Source organism: Phascolarctos cinereus, unplaced genomic scaffold, assembly GCF_003287225.1.
Source record: "Phascolarctos cinereus isolate Bilbo 61053 unplaced genomic scaffold, phaCin_HiC Scaffold_9;HRSCAF=440, whole genome shotgun sequence".
Classification (NCBI taxonomy): domain Eukaryota; kingdom Metazoa; phylum Chordata; class Mammalia; order Diprotodontia; family Phascolarctidae; genus Phascolarctos; species Phascolarctos cinereus.
The window spans coordinates 156,293,035-156,311,684 of record NW_027556402.1 but is presented as its reverse complement, the minus strand read 5'-3'; the positions used below and the strand labels follow the sequence as shown (position 1 = coordinate 156,311,684).

Here is an 18,650-nt window from a genome sequence, read left to right as displayed (position 1 = left end):
GTACCACCACTACCAAAGATGACAATGTCATAGATAGCACACAATTTTGAAAGGGAGATCCAACACCAGGGAGCAGTTTTATTTAGGAAACAATTGTACCGAAAGACAAGATGGATACAGATTAATTAAAATAAGACCTTTAAAATTCATGGTCACAACTCCAAATTGCTGTCTATGCTACATTTAATATGATGTAAAAACTGCCTATGGAATGTTAAGCCTGTGCACAAGACACACAATACCTTCCTAATCAACATTCTATTAATTTCTGGTTGTATTAAAACAAAACAAAAAACGAAATTGACAACCAGAACATGATTTCACCTCTTTAAATAGGACTCTAAATACAGCCACTTTAGATTGGCTTACACTTATCTAAATGTTTTAAAAAATTAATGTGATGATGTGGGATTGCCTCCTTCTTAAAAATGTGTTTCTAGAGCTACTAAAAAACTGGCATTTACAAAATAGTTGATAAAAATATTCCTCTGAATTGTACAAGAAGGGAGGTAACAGGGACAATTGTTAAAAGACTTTGTATAAGATGTTATACAGATTTGGTTTCTTTCTCTCCTGCTGAATCAGAGACTGGAATCTCTTCAGTTTTAGTTTCCCCATTTTCTGCAGGCAAGTCATCTTTATTTTCCTCTTGATTAGTAGCTTCTGCTTGTTTTCCTTTTGCTCCTTTTTTTCCTTTTGTGTGAACTTTTTTGTCCTCGGATTTATCCTTCCCACCTGTCTTTTTGGGCTTAGGTTCAACCTTTGCAAGGACTGGTTTAGCTGACAATGTGGCCGACCTCCTTTTGGGCTCCTCCTTTACGTCCCCTTCTGCGGGGTTGACCTTCCTCTTGGGCATCTTGGCTCCCTCTCTCCAGAGTCGGGCGAGCGCTGGCGGGAGCGGCAGGGCTCTGGGGTCGGAGGGAAAGGGCCGCGGCCGCGAGAGCTTCTGGACGAGCAAGGCTCCTGGGCCTCGACGCTCCTCCTTCCGCCGCCGGGCTCCCCAAATTTTAATTCTAACTTGAAAAAACATATTTTAGAAAAAGCCTTAGTAGCTAAGGCAAAAGGTGTTATTTTTAAAAGTAATTTGTCACATTACTTTTACATTTTTTCTTCTGTTTTTCAGCATGTGACCTTACATATTTTCATGGCTACACAGATGAGATCTGAGAGAAATTAGAGAAGACTTATAAAATCAAGTGAAGTATTCCAACTGGCATTAAAGTCAGTCCAATAGACTTCTGATGATTCCTGCCACCAAAGTTCATCGAGCTAGAGGCCATCAAAATTGATAAAATTGATATGTGGTAAGAGAAAAAAACCTAATTTTCAATATTTGAACGTGTAACTTGGAGATTATAAACTGGAAGTCATTCATTTCCACATTCAATCTACAAAATGTCCCAACCTTACTCCTTTGGTTTTCAAAGTTTAGTTTATGTAATCATTCAATAAGGGTACACATATACTTAATCATCTATATCAGTTTCGACTACCTTTAATGGTATAAGGAAACCCAGATTTGGATCGAGAGCTCATATATCCTTTTAAATTTAATTTTATATTTAAATTTATTTAATATTTTGTTTTCCCCCAAATTACATGTCAAACCAATTTTTGACATTCATTTTTCAAAATTTTGAGTTTCAAATTTTCTTTCTCTCTCCCTTCCTTCCTCCTTCCTCATTGAGAAGATATTGGCTATCTGTGCAGTCACAGATCAGAAGAAATCAAGAAAAATAAAGTTAAAAAAGGGTATGTTTTGATCTGCATTCAGAGTCCATCAATTCTTTCTCTGGAGATGGATAGATTTTTCATCATAACTCCTTTGGAACTGTCTTCGATCACTGTATTGCTGAAAATAGCTAAGTCATTCACAGCTGATCATCATAAATATTGTTGTTACTGTGTACACCTGATTCTGCTCACTTCACTTTGCATCAGTTCATGTAAGTCTTTCCAAGTTTTTCTGATAGCATGTTGCTCGTCATTTCTTGTCATAACACAATATAATTCCATCACAATCATATACCATAACCTGGTCAGCTGTTCCCCAGTTGATGGGCATCCCTTCAGTTTCCAATTCTTTGCCACCACTAAAGGACCTGATATAAATATTGTATGCACAGTTTTATAGCCCTTTAGGCACAGTAAAAGCTCTCAAATATTAAAAGTTATACAGAGAAAACATGTAGTCCTCTTAAATGCCCCTAGCACCATTCCTGTATTAAGAAAACACCTAACCAATATGTGTGATTCCAGGAGAATGTAAGTTACTTGAGGTCAGGGATTGGTTTCATTTTTGTCTTTGAATATTCCTTGAATCTCCTAAATGTGAGAGAGTTCCTGGAAGACAAGCACTAGCTCTTAGTCCTATAAACCTCTATGTCTCTATACACTTGCAGTGACATGAGTCAACCAATCAAGCATTTATTAATCTCCTTTTATGTTCCAGATAATGAATTTGTTGTTATTCAGTCCTGTCCAACTCCTGGTGACCCAATTTGGGGTTTTCTTGGAAAAGATATTGGAGTGGTTTGCCATTTCCTTCTCCAGCTCATTATACAGATCAGGAAACTGAGGCCAACAGGATTAATTGACTTACCCAGGGTCACACAGCTATCAAGTGTCTGAGGCCAGATTTGAACTCAGGAAGATGAGTCTGTGTGGCTCTAGGCCTAGCACTCTATCCACCTAGCTGCCCCAGATAAGGGATTAGGCACTGGGAATACAAAGACAAAAATATCAAGCAATCGCTGCTCTCAAAGAGCTTATATTTTATGTAAGAGAAAACATGTAAATTTATATGCATATGCACAGATGAAAACAAGGTAGTTAAAAGGAGGAAGGGCTCCTGTAGTTGGGTTATGGGAACAGGAAAGGCTTTGTGTAGACACAGCTAGGGCTGTGTCTAAAAGGATTCCCCGAGGTACAAAATAGGAGGGAGTGAATTCTGGGTATGGGGGAAGGACCAGAGCAAAAGTGTATGTGTGTGTGTGTGTGTGTGTGTGTGTGTGTGTGTGTGTGTGTGTGTGTGTGTGTGTGTGTGTGTGTGTGATGGAGATATGATGAGGAACAGGGAGGACAATTTGGCTGGACTATAGAGTGACATATAGAGTAATTCATATGTACTGTAAAGAGAGGTTGATAGTAGATTGTGAGGGACTTTAAAAAGCCAAACAGAGGCATCAGGGACTCCTGGAATTTATTGAGTAGGGAAGTACCATGGTGAGATCTGGGCGTGGGTATAAATAAACTTTGGCAGCTTTCCTGGAGGATGAATCGCAATGGGAAAGAGATGAAGTGAAGGATACAACTAGGAAGCCATAATATAGGTGAGATATGATGAGGACCTCACCTAATGGTGAGTTGAGAGAAGGGTTCAGATTCAAGAGATGTTACAGGGGAAGAAAAGGCAACTGATGGACTACCCAGAAATGGAGAAGAGTTGTGAGAGCATAGGGTTTGGAGTACCTATGTAATATTTCATTAGGGGGAAAACAGCGACAAATAGATCATTTTTTAAATCCACCTCTTCATGTTTTTTTTTAAGTTAATGCTCATTTATTCAACAAATATTTCCTGAACTCCTACTGTGCACATGATGTTTTTTAAAGACTTGGTCCAGCCCTACAGGAGATTTTAAAACATCACTGTGGACACTCCACAGGGGGATGAAGTAGGTAAGATTGATTTTGTTTGTCCTTTGTTCTTTGAGGTACTCCTCAGCTTCATGGAGGTGTGGCCAAGACATGCAAGTGAATTGGATTTAAGTGAGGGAGGGCTGTGCAAAGTCACCAGCCTCACTTTCTCCCCCACAGCCATCTGGGTCCAGTGGTCGGATATGGATCAGGACAACTGGAGATGGCCCCAGATGCAGTGGAGGATCTTGGGCTTTTTCAAGCTAAGGTCTTCAACAGGTCTCAGTTTGACTGAGGCAGAACCCATTCAGTAATTAAGGATAGGTAAGAAATGAGGCAGAGAATGGCCTCTTTATGTAGTATGTATGTAGTATGTATGTAGAGAGGGAAAGACTCTCCGGGCTTCTGGCCGAAACATAAACAATTGCGATTTATGTTCACTCTGAGCCAATCAGGGCCCAAACAAAGTGGGACTTGGCTGGGGCTATTGTTGCCCGATCAATGACAGCCTCAGTCATTTGGGTTTAAGGCGAGGTCCTTAATAAGATTGGAAGTGGAGCCTGGGAAAGTGGGACTCATGTGTTATTTATTTATTTTGGTGAAAGAAGGTGAGAGGTCCTCACTCCAGATCTTGGATATAGACCGGAGGCTTATCCTTCTATTTGGCTGCAAGTGTCAGAACGTATCTTGCGTGGGAGGCAAGGAGGGATGATGGGAGGAATGGAGAGGGATGTGGGCATAGGAAAAAACAAGAGGTGGGGCAGAGACCCACGCCAGGCAGGGACGCTACTACAGCGAAGAAGCAAGAAGAGGGCGTGAAAAACGCCAGCAGCCTCCGGCATCACCAGGGCGGAGCCCGCCCGGTTACTATGGAGATCAGGCTCCAGACGGTGCGATTTCCTAAAAGGAGGGGGACACCTGTCCTTGAGGCGGTCTCTCCACAGCCGGATCCCCTCACCCTTCCGTCTCCTTCAGCTCCCAGAGACGCAGAGGCACCAAGAGCTAGGACTTGGCCTCTAAAATTTTGGGGGTTCACCTGGCAGGGGGACCAGCGGGCGAAAGCTCGAGGGCCGCTCCCATGCGGAGGAGCGCAGTGGCACCGCCTACATTTAAATGAAACGGCCTCCCCGGGCCCGCCCGCAGGTCGGAGGAGGGCAAGGGGAGGGACTGTGGGGCCGTGTGCAGAGCGGGGCGGACGCGGGGCCCCGCCTCCTACGCGTCCCGAGGCTATTGAGGCGGGGGAGTGGCCCTCGCTACTGTGACCGCGATTGGTCTCGTCTTCCACCTGTTGTGGAAACCGTCTGGCCCTTTCGCTAAGTGCGGCAGGTGCCTTTCACTTCGTTGGGGGAAACACCACCCACCCCCCCGGTTGGGGAAGCGTCCTCACCCTCCCTCTTTGGGTAAGGGTGGCCCTCCTGCAGGGACGTTCGCTCCCCTCTCCAGGCAGCCCTCGCCGAAGTCGGTCCGCGCTTCAGGCGCCAGCCCGGGGGGCGAGAGGATGGGCGCGGGTGGAGACGAGCAGGCCCCCGGGGGGGGGGCCCTCGCCCCTCCCCCCTCCCCGTCTATGCTCCTAGTAGTGAAGCTGGGCGGGGAGAAGGTTTGAGTTACGCGCCCCCCGCTTTTAATAACTACCTCCCACCCCCGTCCCCTTCCCCGTACACAGGAGAAAAGGCCCTTTCGGTAAAGACCCCCTAGATGAGGGTCTCAGCCTGTCGAGGGTCCCTAGCTGGGCATCGTCCATGCGGGCAGAAAGGGCGTTTTTATTGACTGACCGAGATCCTTTTTCTCCCCCCGCAGAAATCATGTTTAGGATGCGGGTGACACCATCAGTCACGGAGCCCGATGATTCCCGCTTGTTTTACTGAAGTTATAATTCCTGGGAAAGCATGATCAACTCTGCAAGTGAACTGGAGTTTTCCGAAGAAGAAATTAAAAACGAATTATCAAAACTCACTTCCCCTGACACATACGGAGGAATCGGGATCCAAAGAAAAAAGTGTAATGTGTTTAAATGAAAAAAATGGCTATCAGGACGCTGTTTATATAAAGGCAGCTAATATTTTTCAAAGCATTAGAATTGAAAAGGCACCCGACAAAGTCTTGATAAAGTATGGCCATGAACCAGTGCTGGCCTTGCCGGATTTTGAAGATGAAAAATCCCAGCGTTTGTCCTATGAACTAGCTTTCAGTGCTCTAAAATGTAAGTAGATACAGAATTTCAAGATGATGAAGAACACGGATAACTCTAGAATTTTAGGGGAGCAAATGACATCCTTTGAATTTCGAGAAAAGCTCTTGAGGGGTTTGCAAGTTTTGGAGAGAATTCATGGCAGTTCCACTGAAATAGGGCAATTAATCAGGAGCATAGTTTTCTTGCAAAGTATGTTTATATTTTAAATTATTGTTCGCTTGCCCTAAGTGTATCCCCTTAGCCTGTAGTTTTGTATTATTTGTAATCTTGTCTCTGAATTTCTATGCTAGGCACTCATATACATGGTATAGTTAAAAAGTAGATTAAAAATTAAAATTAATAATTCATCTATCCCAGTGAAAATTTTCCCCTTTCGATCTCAAAATGTATACAAAGGACTAGGTATGTATGTATATGTGTACACATACATAGATTCCTATACATATACATATATCTGCCATTTATTATTCTCATAATAATACCTTTTTTTTTCTTTTGGTAACATCCTTTTTTTTTTTTGGAATGGCCTTCAGAGTGATTTCTTTTAAATATCATCAATGGGTACAGATCTTTATTCATTGAATGGGAATTTGATTTTCAGAATGCTAAATTCTTAGACCCAGGCAAGTCTGATTCTAATGTATCTAGATGAAAATGTGATTACAAAAGTAATGAAATTGGTTTTTGAGGCTGGCAAGTTGATATTCCAAAAATATTTTGAGCAATGATAATATTGTTGGAATAAATAAAAAGCTTTCCAAGCTAACTATTGAAGGACACATTTATTTATACATGTAAGATCTGTTGTGTTTATTTTTTTGATCAGTCATATACATTGTTGTTACTCTGAATATTTTCTAAGGCATTAATGGAACTATTTCCTTAATCCCAAGACTTTATTAATCTTATTGATTGCTTAAACATGAACAGATAGCTTTAGTGGTCTATAGAGATAAGTATCACAAATTGGAATACATGAAATTTTGACATTTTTTTCTTTTCTTTTTTTTCTTTTTTGGCAAGACAATTGGGGTTAAGTGACTTTGCCAGGGTCACACAGCTAGTAAGTATCAAGTGTCTGGTCTGAGACTGGATTTGAACTCAGGTCCTTCTGACTCCTGGGCCAGTGCTTTATCCACTGCACCACTTCGCTGCCCTTTGATACATTTTTCATAGGAAAAATGTTATGACGTTAATTTAGCAGGCAAACTTGCCTTTAGTTTTTATTTTCTTTCATATATCTTAAGCCTATCTCTTCCTGAATCCACCTTAGCTCTTTTTTTTCCATTTTAGTCTTCCCCAGTGTCTACTTGTGGATGACGTGGAGAGATTTGGACTAGATGATAGTACAGTTAGATTTTTCTCTAGTGCAGTGCTACAGGGATCATTCCTTGATCCTGTGCATCTCTGTCTATTCAATGGCTTGGACAAAGGCGTATAAGATTTGCAGGTGAAACTTAAGAATAGTGAATAGGTTGGGTGACAGAGATAGGATAAAGTCAGCCAGAATTAACTGAGTCTAACAAGATGAAACTTAATAGGTATGTGGAGAGTCTGTTCCTGTGCAGCCTTGTGGTCAGATAGTCCAGAATCCTGCTTGTCAGGGAAAATTTTAGTCTTAATGACTCTTTGCTGAGGTGTTAATTGACCTTATCCTGGGTACTAACATGGACATTTATGGCAAAGGTTTACAGATCAGAAGTTGCAGGTCAGTGACTTGATTATTAAGGTGATTAACATAACTCGATGAAGAAGTCAGCGGGATGTGGACTTTTTAAAGAGTTTTAGTGTTAGAAAATTGGAAGGGGCAGGGGATCGGGGACAGAGAAGAGAGGGACTATTTGAAAACTTGGACCTGGTTCCTCGTAGAAGCATCCTGTAGGGATGGGCTGGAGGGGCTGTTCACTTAGCTTCAGGAATGGCATCAAGGCAATGACAGAGTGATGGAGGGGAAGCAGCTTGATGGCGTAGTTGATAGAGTGTTACAGGACCTAGAATCAGAAATCATATCTCAGATATTTTATAGCTGTGTGGCCCTAGGCAAGTCACATAACTTCTTTCAGTCTTTTTCCTCTTCTGTAAAATGAGGATAACAATAGCACCTACTTCAGAGGGTTATTGTGAGGATCAGGTTAAGCAATATATAAAAAGTGCTTTGCAAAACCATGATTGTTATTATTATTTTTTACCTAAGGTCCTGAATCTGAAGAACAATAAATGTTAGCCATGATTTGGAGCAGCAAAACTGGATCTTATTCTTGACTGGTGCTGTAATTTAAGTAGCATGTATAGGTCCTTCAAAGGGTGTCAACTTTGTAGTAACTTGAGTTACTACAGAGTCACAACCCCAAGTATAGCAGACTTTGGGTATGTGGGAAGTGTAGGTCCCCTGGCAAGGAAGAAGAGTTACCTTTGTTATGGCTTTGGACACAAGTCTTTGCATTTTTTATTGTTGTTGTTGTTGGGTTAAATAAAGCCTGTGCGATAGGCTATTTTGTTAGCCTGGGTGTTTGCATGTGATCTAATGACTTTTTCCCCTTAATGTTGAAACCAAGACAAAAAGTCAAATTCTTATATTATTAGAGGGGTAAAACTCTAGTTATCTCTGTGAGAAGTCCCTAAAATTGAACCTGTTCCTTTTAAACACAGAGATGTGCTGGGCCATAGGTTATAGGGATAAATGTAACATTTTATTCATGGATTTAGAAAATAAACTTTTTAAGTAGGGGATGAAGAAAGCTTGGTTAGACATAATTTAATTGGATTTTAGTGGGTTGTAGGCTCAGTGTGAACCAACAGTTTGATATAGCAACCAGAAAAGCTAGTGGTTTCCTAGGCTACATTGAGAGTCAGTTTCTAGGAATAGGTTTTCTGCTCTAGCCAGACCACATCTGGTTCACTTTCTGGGTTCTGCCACTTTTTAGAAAGGACATTAATAAGTTGGCCAATGGCTATAGTTGGGGAACCAGGAGTATGAAGACCTTTGATAGCGTGCCATGAAGAGGAGAATTTGAAAGAACTGGGCATCTTTAAGCTAAAGAAGACAAGACTGGGAGTGTGAGAACCCAATAGCTGTCTCCATGTTTTTGAAGGGCTGTCACATGGAACTAAGACATGCAGTATTGGACATGTTCAGAACTATTAGACAGTTTTGGCCTTAGGTGGCAGAACTGGGAGGAATGGATGGAGATTATAGAGAAGCAGATTTTGACTCTAATTTTAAAAAATTTTATTCTGAACTTAAACACTAAAAAAGAGCAGCAGGACACAAAAGAGCATTCTATGTGAAACTGTGAGTCTCTATTTCATACTGTTTACTTTAAAAATATATATATATGTGCAATAAATTATATATGTTACTTTCAAAACTGTCCTACTTGTATGTGCTTTCTCAACTTCTTTACATTTTATAAAATGTTATAATGGGCCTTTTTTTTTTTAATCACTATTGCTAACCCCTTTCCTACTACCCCTTCTCCAAATAAAAATCAAGAGGAAAATAAAAGCCTGTTCAACAAAAAAAGCATAGTCAAGCAGCAGGAATCCGCGTCCAAAAAATGTTTCTCTTTCAGCACATTTTTTGTGTCTCTGTCAGGAGGTGAGGAACGTGTTTCATCGTAGCTTTTTCTGGAGACATAATTGGTCATTGTCTTAGAGTTGTGAACTTTTCAAGGTTGTTTTTATGTGCAATATTGCTGGCCCTGTAGCAGTTGTTCTTCTAGTTCTACTCACTTCACTCTGCATTAGTTCATACTACCCAGGAGTGCCTGAAATCACTTCTTTATCATCGTTTCTTGTAACATCATATTGTTCCATTACATTAATATGCCACAGTTTGTTAAGCCATTTCCCAGTTGTCTAAGAGAAAATATAAGTCCCTTTTCCCTTGCCCCCAGGATTTTGGTTCTTTGCTTTTCTTCCTCTCTCTCCTCTATCTTTTAATTCTTCAATTCAGGAAATTGATTTTGCTTGTGGCTATTTACTTCCCTCTTAACTGCCACCCTCTCCCATCCCTGCTCGTTTCCCTATTGGGTCCAATGTGTTCTTTCTACACTAAACTCTGTGTGTACGTTCAATCCTTCTTTGTTGTTTTCAGATGAAAGTGATTAGTGGATTCTTCCTAAACTTTACTCTGGTTCTAATAGATTTGAGCAGTTTTCACTTAAGATTTCTTCAATTACTATCTCCAGGCTTTTAAAAACAAATCATGTTTTTTAGGGAGCCCAATAAGTTCTTTTTAAAATTAAATTTTTTTTTATTAATTTATTTTGATTTATCAATAATCATTTCCATATACTTTTGAGTTTAAAATTTTTCTCCCCCTTCCTCCCCATCACCCTCCCCAAGACAGCACACAATCTGATATAGGCTATACTTTTACATTCCTATTAAACAGTTTCACATTAGTGATATTGTAAGTAAAAATTAAAACCAACAGGGGGAACCATCAGAAAGAGGAAACAAAACTCAACAGAAGAGAAAAAAAATAGCAATTCAACTTCCATAGTTCTTTCTTTGGATGTGGATAGCATTTTCCATCATGAGGCCTCTGGAGATGTCTTAGATCCTTGTATTGCTGGGAAACGTTGAGTTTATCAAATATTAGTGTCGCACAACGTGGCTATTATCATGTACAATGTTCTCTTGGTTCTACTTACTTTACTCAGCATCAGACCATACAAGTCTTTCCAGGTTTTTCTGAAGTAAGCCTATTCATCATTTCTTATAGCACAATAGTATTCCATTACATTCATATACCAGAACTTGCTCAGCCATTCCCCAATGGATGGGCATTCTCTCAATTTCCACTTCTTTGCCACCACAAAAAGAGCTGCTATGAATATTTTTTTACATGTGGGTCCTTTTCCCATTTGTATGATCTCTTTGGGATATAGCCCTAGAAGTGCTATTGCTAGGTCAAAGGGTATGCATGTTTTTATAACTCTTTGGGCATAGTTCCAAATTGCTCTCCAAAATGGTTGGATCATTTCACAGCTCCACCAACAATGTATTAGTGTTCGAATTTTCCCCCATCTCCCAACATTTATCATTTTCCTGTTTTGTCATGTTGGCCAATCTAATAGGTGTGATGTGGTACCTCAGAGTTGTTTTGATTTGCATTTCTCTTATTAATAGTGATTTAGAGCATTTTTTCATATGACTATAGATGGATTTAATTTCTTCATCTGAGAGCTGCCTGTTCTTATCCTTTGACCATTTATCAATTGGGGAATGGCTTGTATTCTTATAAATTTGACTTAATTCTCTATATATTTTAGAAATGAGGCCCTTATCAGAGAAACTGGTTGTAAAAATTCTTTCCCAATTTTCTACCTTCCTTCTAATCTTAGTTGCATTAGCTTTGTTTGTGTAAAAACTTTTCAATTTAATATATTCAAAATTTTCTATTTTGCTTTTCATAATGTTCTCTATTTCCTGTTTGATCATGAATTCTTCTGTTCTCCATAGATCTGATACATAAACTATTCCTTGCTCTTCTGGTTTGCTTATAGTATCAGCCTTTATATCTAAATCATGAACCCATTTTGACTTTATTTTGGTATATGGTGTGAGGTTTTGGTCTATGTCTAGTTTCTGCCATACTCTTTTCCAGTTTCCCCAGCAGTTTTTTTTTTCCAAAGAGTGGGCTCTTATCCCAGAAGCTGGGGTCTTTGGGTTTATCAAATAATAGATTACTATAGGCATTGACTACTGTGTCTTGCATATTTAACCTATTCCACTGATCCACCATTCTATCTCTTAGCCAGTATCAAGCAGTTTTGATGATTGCTACTTTATAATACAATTTAAGATTTGGAATTGGTAGGCCACCTTCCCCTGCATTTCTTTTCATTAGTTCCCTTGATATTCTGGACCTTTTGCTCTTCCAAATGAATCTTGTTACTATTTTTTCTAGCTCTGTCAAATAATTTTTTGGTAGTTTGATTGGTATGGCACCAAATAAGTAAATTAGCTTAGGTAGAATTGTCATTTTTATTATATTATATTATTTTATTATATTATATTATTATATTATATTAGCTCGGCCTACCCATGAGCAACTGATGTGTTTCCAATTATTTAGACCTGATTTTATTTGTGTGAAAAGTGTTTTGTAATTGTATTCATAGAGTTCCTGGGTTTGTTTTGGGAGCTAGACTTCTAAATATTTTATAATGTTTACAGTAAGTTTAAATGGAATTTCTCTTTCTGTCTCTTGCTGTTGGGCTTTGTTGGTAATATATAGAAATGTCGATTTATGTGGGTTTATTTTATAGCTTGCAACTTTGCTAAAGTTGTTTATTATTTCAAATAGTTTTTTACTTGATTCTCTGGGATTCTCTAAGTATATCATCATGTCATCTGCAAAGAGTGATAGCTTTGTTTCTTCTTTTGCCTATTCTAATACCTTCAATTTCTTTTTCTTCTCTTATTGCTAAAACTAACATTTCCAGTATGATATTGAATAACAGTGGTGATAATGGACATCCTTGTTCCACCCTCTATCTTATTGGAAACACTTCTAGCTTGTCCCCATTACATATTATACTTGCTGAAGGTTTAGATAGATGCTATTTATTACTTTAAGGAAGACTCCATTTATACCTATGCTTTCTAGTGTTTTTAATAGGAATGGGTGTTGTACTTTGTCAAAAGCTTTTTCTGCATCTGTTGAGATGATCGTGTGGTTTTTGTTAGTTTTGGTGTTGATATGCTCAGTTATGCTGATAGTTTTCCTAATATTGAACCAGCCCTGCATTCCTGGTATAAATCCTGCCTGGTCATAGTGTATTATTCTTTTTTTTTTTTTTTTGCTGGCAGTGGGGTTAAGTGACTTGCCCAGGGTCACACAGCTAGTAAATGTTATGTGTCTGAGGCTGGATTTAAACTCAGGTCCTCCTGAATCCAGGGCTGGTGCTCTATCCACTGCGCCACCTAGTTGCCCCCATAGTGTATTATTCTTGTGATAAGTTTCTGTAATCTGTTTGCTAATATTTTGTTTAAAATTTTTGCATATATATATTCATTAGAGAAATTGGTCTACAATTTTCTTTCTCTGTTTTGACTTTTCCTAGTTTAGGTATCAGCACCATATTTATATCATAAAAAGAATTTGGTAAAATTCCTTCTTCATCTGTTTTCCCAAATAGTCTATATAGTATTGGAATTAATTGTTCTTTAAATGTGTGATAGAATTCGCATGTAAATCCATCTGGCCCTGGAGATTTTTTTCTAGGGAGTTCATCAATGGCTTGTTCAATTTCTTTTTCTGAAATGGGGTTATTTAAGTATTTTACTTCCTCTTCTGTTAACCTGGGCAATTTATATTTTTGTAAATATGTATCCATTTTACTAAGATTGTCAAATTTGTTCGCATATAGTTGGGCAAAATAATTAGTAATTATTGTTTTAATTTCCTCTTCCTTGGTGGTAGCTTCACCTTTTCATTCTTGATACTAGTAATTTGGTTTTCTTCTTTCTTTTATTAAATTAACCAAAGGTTTATCTATTTTATTGGTTTTTTATAAAACCAGCTCTTAGTTTTATTTATTAGTTCAATAGTTTTCTTAATTTTGATTTAATTTTTCCTTTGGTTTTCAATATTTCTAATTTGGTGTTTAGTTGAGGATTTTTAATTTGTTCTTTTTCTAGTTTTTTTAGTTGTATGCCCAATTTCTGATCTCTTTTTCTATTTTATTTATGTAAGCATTTAGAGATATAAAACTTCCCCTAAGAACTGCTTTCACTGCATCCCATAATTTTGGTATGTTGTCTCATTATTGTCATTCTCTTGAATGAAATTATTGATTGTTTCTATGATTTGTTGTTTGACCCAATCATTTTTTAGGATTAGATTATTTAGTTTCCAATTATTTTTTAGTCTATCTTTCCATGGCCCTTTATTACATATAATTTTTATTGCATCATGATCTGAAAAGGATGCATTTAATATTTCTGCCTTTCTGCATTGGATTGTGAGGTTTTTATGCCCTAGTACATGGTCAATTTTTGTGTATGTGCCATGTACTGCCGAGAAAAAGTATATTCCTTTCTATCCCCATTCAGTTTTCTCCAGAGGTCTATCATACCTAACTTTTCTAATGTTCTATTCACCTCCTTAATTTCTTTCTTGTTTATTTTGTGATTAGATTTATCTAGTTGAGAAAGGGGGAGGTTGGGGTCCCCCACTAGTATAGTTTTGCTGTCTATTTCTTCCTGTAACTCCCTGAACTTCTCTAAGAATTTGGATGCTATACCATTTGGTGCATATATGTTTAGTAATGATATTACTTCATTGTCTATGGTGCCTTTTAGCAGGATGTAGTTTCCTTCCTTATCTCTTTTGATTAGATCTATTTTTGCTTTTGCTTTGTCTGAGATCAGGATTGCTACCCCTGCTTTTTTTACTTCAGCTGAAGCATAATATATTCTGCTCCATCCTTTTACCTTTACCCTGTATGTGTCACTCTTTTCCAAATGTGTTTCTTGTAAACAACATATGTAGGATTATGATTTTTAATCCATTCTGCTACCCACTTCCATTTTATGGGAGAGTTATCCCATTCACATTCACAGTTCTGATTACTATCTGTGTCTTTTCCTCCATCTTTTTTTCCTCCTGTTTATGCTTTTCTTTCTCCTTTCTCCCCCACTAGTGTTTTGCTTTTGACCACCACCTCCTTCAGGCCCTCACCCTTTGCCTTTTCTTCCCTTTTACCCTTACTGCTTCTTCCCTCCCTTCTATGCCCCCTCCCTTTTCTTTCCCCTTTTCCCTCCTACTGCCTATAGGCAAGTTAGATTTCTATACCTAATTGATTATGTTATTCCCTTCTTGAGCCAAATCTGATAAGAATAAGGTTCAAACAATGGTCATCCCCCTCCCTTCTTTCCCTCTGGTGTAATAGGTTTTTGTGTCTTTTCCTATAATGTAATTTACCCTTGAATGCCTCTTCCTTTCTCAGTACCTTTTTTTTTTTTAAAGGCAATTGGGGTTAAGTGACTTGCCCAGGGTCACACAGCTAGTAAGTGTCAAGTGTTTGGTCTGAGGCCGGATTTGAACCCAGGTCCTCCTGACTTCAGGGCCGGCACTCTATCCACTGCGCCACCTAGCTGCCCCATCAGTACCTTTTCTTAGATCAGACTAATCCACTTACTTGAATCCATTTAACCCACTTGATTAGATTTTTTTTATTATTACATCAAAGTCAACTTATATCCACTCCCTTTATGTATACTCCTTTAATATGATGTAAGAACAATACAGTTCTCAAGAGTTGCAAGTGTCATCTTCCCTTGTAGGGATGTAAACAGTTTGCCCTTATAAACAGCATATTGCATCTTTCTGCCTCATTTACCTTTTTATGTCTCACTTAAATCTTGTACTTGAAGATCAAATTTTTTTGTTGAGCTCTGGTCTTTTTATCAGGAAGGTTTGGAAGTCTCCTATTTATTTGAATATCCATCTCCTCCCCTGAAAGATCATGCTCATTTTTGCTGGGTAGTTGATCCTTGGCTGCAATCCAAGCTCCTTTGCCTTACGGAATATCATGTTCCATGCCCTACGGTCTTTTAATGTAGAAGCTGCAAGTTCCTGTGTAATCCTGACTGTAGTTCCATGATATTTAAATTGTTTCTTTTTGGCTGCTTGCAGTATTTTCTTTTTGATCTGGTAATTTTGGAATTTGGCTATTATATTTCTTGGCGTTTTCAGTTTGGGATCTCTTTCAGGCGGTGAGTGGTGGATTCTTTCTATGGTTATTTTACCTTCTGGTTCTAGGACTCTTAGGGCAATTTTCCTTTGTGATTTCCTGAAAGATACTGTCCAGGTTCTTTTTTTTATCATGATTTTCAGGTAGACCAATAATTTTAAAATTGTCTCTCCTGGATTGATTTTCTAGGTCAGTTGTTTTACCCATGAGGTATTTTACGTTTTCGTCTATTTTTTCATTTTTTTATTTTGGTTTGACTGATTCGTGCTCTCTCATAGAGTCATTAGTTTCCATTTGTCCAATTCTAATTTTTAACAAATTGTTTTCTTCTGTTAGATTTTGTACTTCCTTCTCCAGTTGGCCAATTGTATTTTTAAGGGACTTGTTTTCTTCAGTGTACTTTTTTTCCAATTGGCCTGTTGTATTTTTTTAAGGACTCTTCTACCTCTCTCGTTTGACTTATACAGTCCTTCTTGAGCTCTTCTAAGAAGGCTTTTTGGGCTTCAGACAATTCATATTCCCTTTTGATGTTGCAGATGTGGGTTTGTTGACAATGTTGTCCTCTTCAGAATTTCTATCTTGATCTTCACTCTTCTCCTAATGTGAATCTGTGGTATGTTTCTTTTTACTCATGGTGTTTCTTTATTCCCTGGCCTTTAAAGAGATTGAGCTCTGGGGGACAGAGGGCACTGACCCAAGCTCCTTGTGTTGGGAGCCTAGGTCTTGGTCACTGGCTTTGTGTGCTGGGTCCTCTTATGTTGGCAATTGGAGGCTGTAGGGTTCTGACAGCTTACTTGGTGTTGGGCTGGAATCAGCAAGGCTGGAACTTTTAAGCAACTCTACATTTCTTTCTTCAGCTCCTTTCAGATGAATGCTGCAGGGTGTTTGTAGTGCTGCTTCCCTTATTTTTGCTGAGGAACTGGGAGACCCCTTTGCTGTAGAATGCCGAGGCACCAGGATCTCTTCCTGATGTGCTAAAGTGGGGCTTTCCACTAGCTGGCTGGAATGCCTCCCATTCAGTACTGCTCCCCTTCTCCCAGGGTAAGAGGGGCCTTTCCTGTTAATCCCTCAAGCTACCTGAGTTACTACACTGCTGCTCCCCGTCTTTCTTCTGGTTCAGCTGTTCCAGGGTTTTTTCTGGGGTGATATTTTCTGGGCTTTCAGAGGTTGATAGGAGAGGGTGAGAGTGACTACCTTTTTACTCCGCCATCTTGGCTTCTGGAAGCGGAAGTCTCAATAAATTCTTAAACAGTTTTTCCTTTATCTTTTTTCCAGGTCAGTTGTTTTTGATATCAGGTATCTTATATTTTCTTCTGTTTCTTCAATTTTAAAGTTTTGTTCTAATATTTCTTACTGTACTGTGCAGGCATTGATTTCTGTTTCGTGTATTCTAGTTTGCGGGGGGGATCCATTTCTTAGGTATGGTTTCTCACCTTTCTCTTCTAAGCAATTCTTTTTCCACTTCTTTGTTCCAAAGACTTTAATTTTTTTATTTCTTGCTTCATTTCTTTTAGGTATTCATGTAGTCCTTGTGGAAAATCCATTTTTTTTCTTTGAATTTCTGCTTGCAGTTGTTGGTGTTACTCATTCTTCCTTTAGAAGTATCTCTAGATTTGCAATAATGTTTGATACTAGACACTGTTTTCTTTGATTCACTCATCCCTAGCTTTAGTTCTGAAATTGGAGCTTTGTGCTAGGGCCAGACTCTATGGGCTGATGCAGTTTTGGGTGGAAGTAATTGGCTCCCTGTGCCAACCTCCATGACCCCTGAGTTTGGCCTTTTTGGATCTTGGAGGATCAGAGTGCTGGAACTTCAGGGTCTTCTCGGACATATCAAGATAGAGCCCTGGGTGCCTGGGTTGTCATGACCTTTTGCTGGTCACTTCTTGCTGCCACTTCTCTGGGCTTCCCAGTTCTTCACCCTGGGGTTTTCTGACTAATCTGAAGCTTTCCCAGGTTGGGCTTCCACTTCTGTTGCCTGTGGACATAGTACCTTGTAGGCTACATGTGTTCCTGGATGTATTTAAACAAGCTAGTCAGCTACCTTCTGCTATGTATAGTTTTGCAGACAACTCATATAGACTCAACTGTGAAATTTTCAGTGTGAGTAATTACACCTTGGCAATTGGTAAATGCTATAAATCAGAGCTTGATTCATTATTTGTTGATTGTCTGGACTTAGAAAGTGATGAAGAAATTATTAATGATGCAAATAAAATTTAAAAGTATGTTGTGCATACATGGCTTTTTTTTTTTCCCTGGAGAGCTAATTGTTGAACATTTAACCAGCACACCTGATTCCAGGCATGGAGGACAGCCAGTTGATTTTATCTTGCAGAATGATGAGTTTCTGGAGATGATGAAGTCCAGAAAAATAGCTATGTGGAAAATGATTATATTTTTTTATATTATTTCTTATAATGTGTAATTATGTATTATAATGTTACCACATTATATCATAACATAATGAATATAAAGAACATTTTATATCATATTCATTGTTCCTTCCAGCACAATAATCATCCATTACATTCATGTACCACAGCTTGTTCATCCGTTATCCAGTTGATAGGTATCTTCTTTGTTTCTAGTTCTTTGCAACTACAAAAATATTTTGGTGTATTTTTTATCTTTGACCCCCTTGGGAGCATATGTCTAATAGCGAGATCTCTGGGTCAAAGAGTATGGACTTCTTAGTCATTTTCTTAGCATAATTCCAAATTACTCTCCAGAATTGTTGGACCAATTCATAACTTCATCAACTGTTTATTTTTGTGTCTGTCTTTCTTTCTACAACCCCTTCAACCTTTACTAGGGAATGTATTTTTCAAAAGTTACTTTCTTAATCCCAAAAGTCATTAGTGTAATGGGCATTCAACTATTTGGTAAAACCAAAACCTAACTTTAGCATCTGCTTAGAAGCAAGAATAGTTTCTGAGCAATTTTCTTTTGAAAGTAGTGGAATTAAAATAATATAAATCAAGTCAAATTAACATTTACTAATTGCCAAGACAACCAATTCAGTTTTTTGGACAGCTCCAATTGTTTAAAAGAGTTTTATTCCACAAATTTGACTAGAAATCTGCCATCCTATAACATTCATCTATCAGT

The 18,650-nt window shown here is 38.6% G+C and overlaps 1 protein-coding gene and 1 pseudogene across 1 annotated transcript in view; one reads left to right on the top strand and one right to left on the bottom strand.

Moving 5' to 3' along the window:
- Positions 1–389: 389 nt before the first annotated feature.
- LOC110210611 (non-histone chromosomal protein HMG-14 pseudogene) lies at positions 390–857 on the bottom strand (annotated as a pseudogene).
- Positions 858–4,772: 3,915 nt separating this feature from the next.
- The window catches only part of NSUN7 (NOP2/Sun RNA methyltransferase family member 7), an 85,631-nt gene continuing 71,753 nt past the window's right edge, over positions 4,773–18,650 (top strand). The window contains 3 exon segments of the mRNA XM_020991164.2: positions 4,773–5,038; positions 5,436–5,629; positions 5,631–5,838. Coding sequence (XP_020846823.1) covers positions 5,525–5,629; positions 5,631–5,838 — 313 coding nt within the window. The 5' untranslated portion in view covers positions 4,773–5,038; positions 5,436–5,524.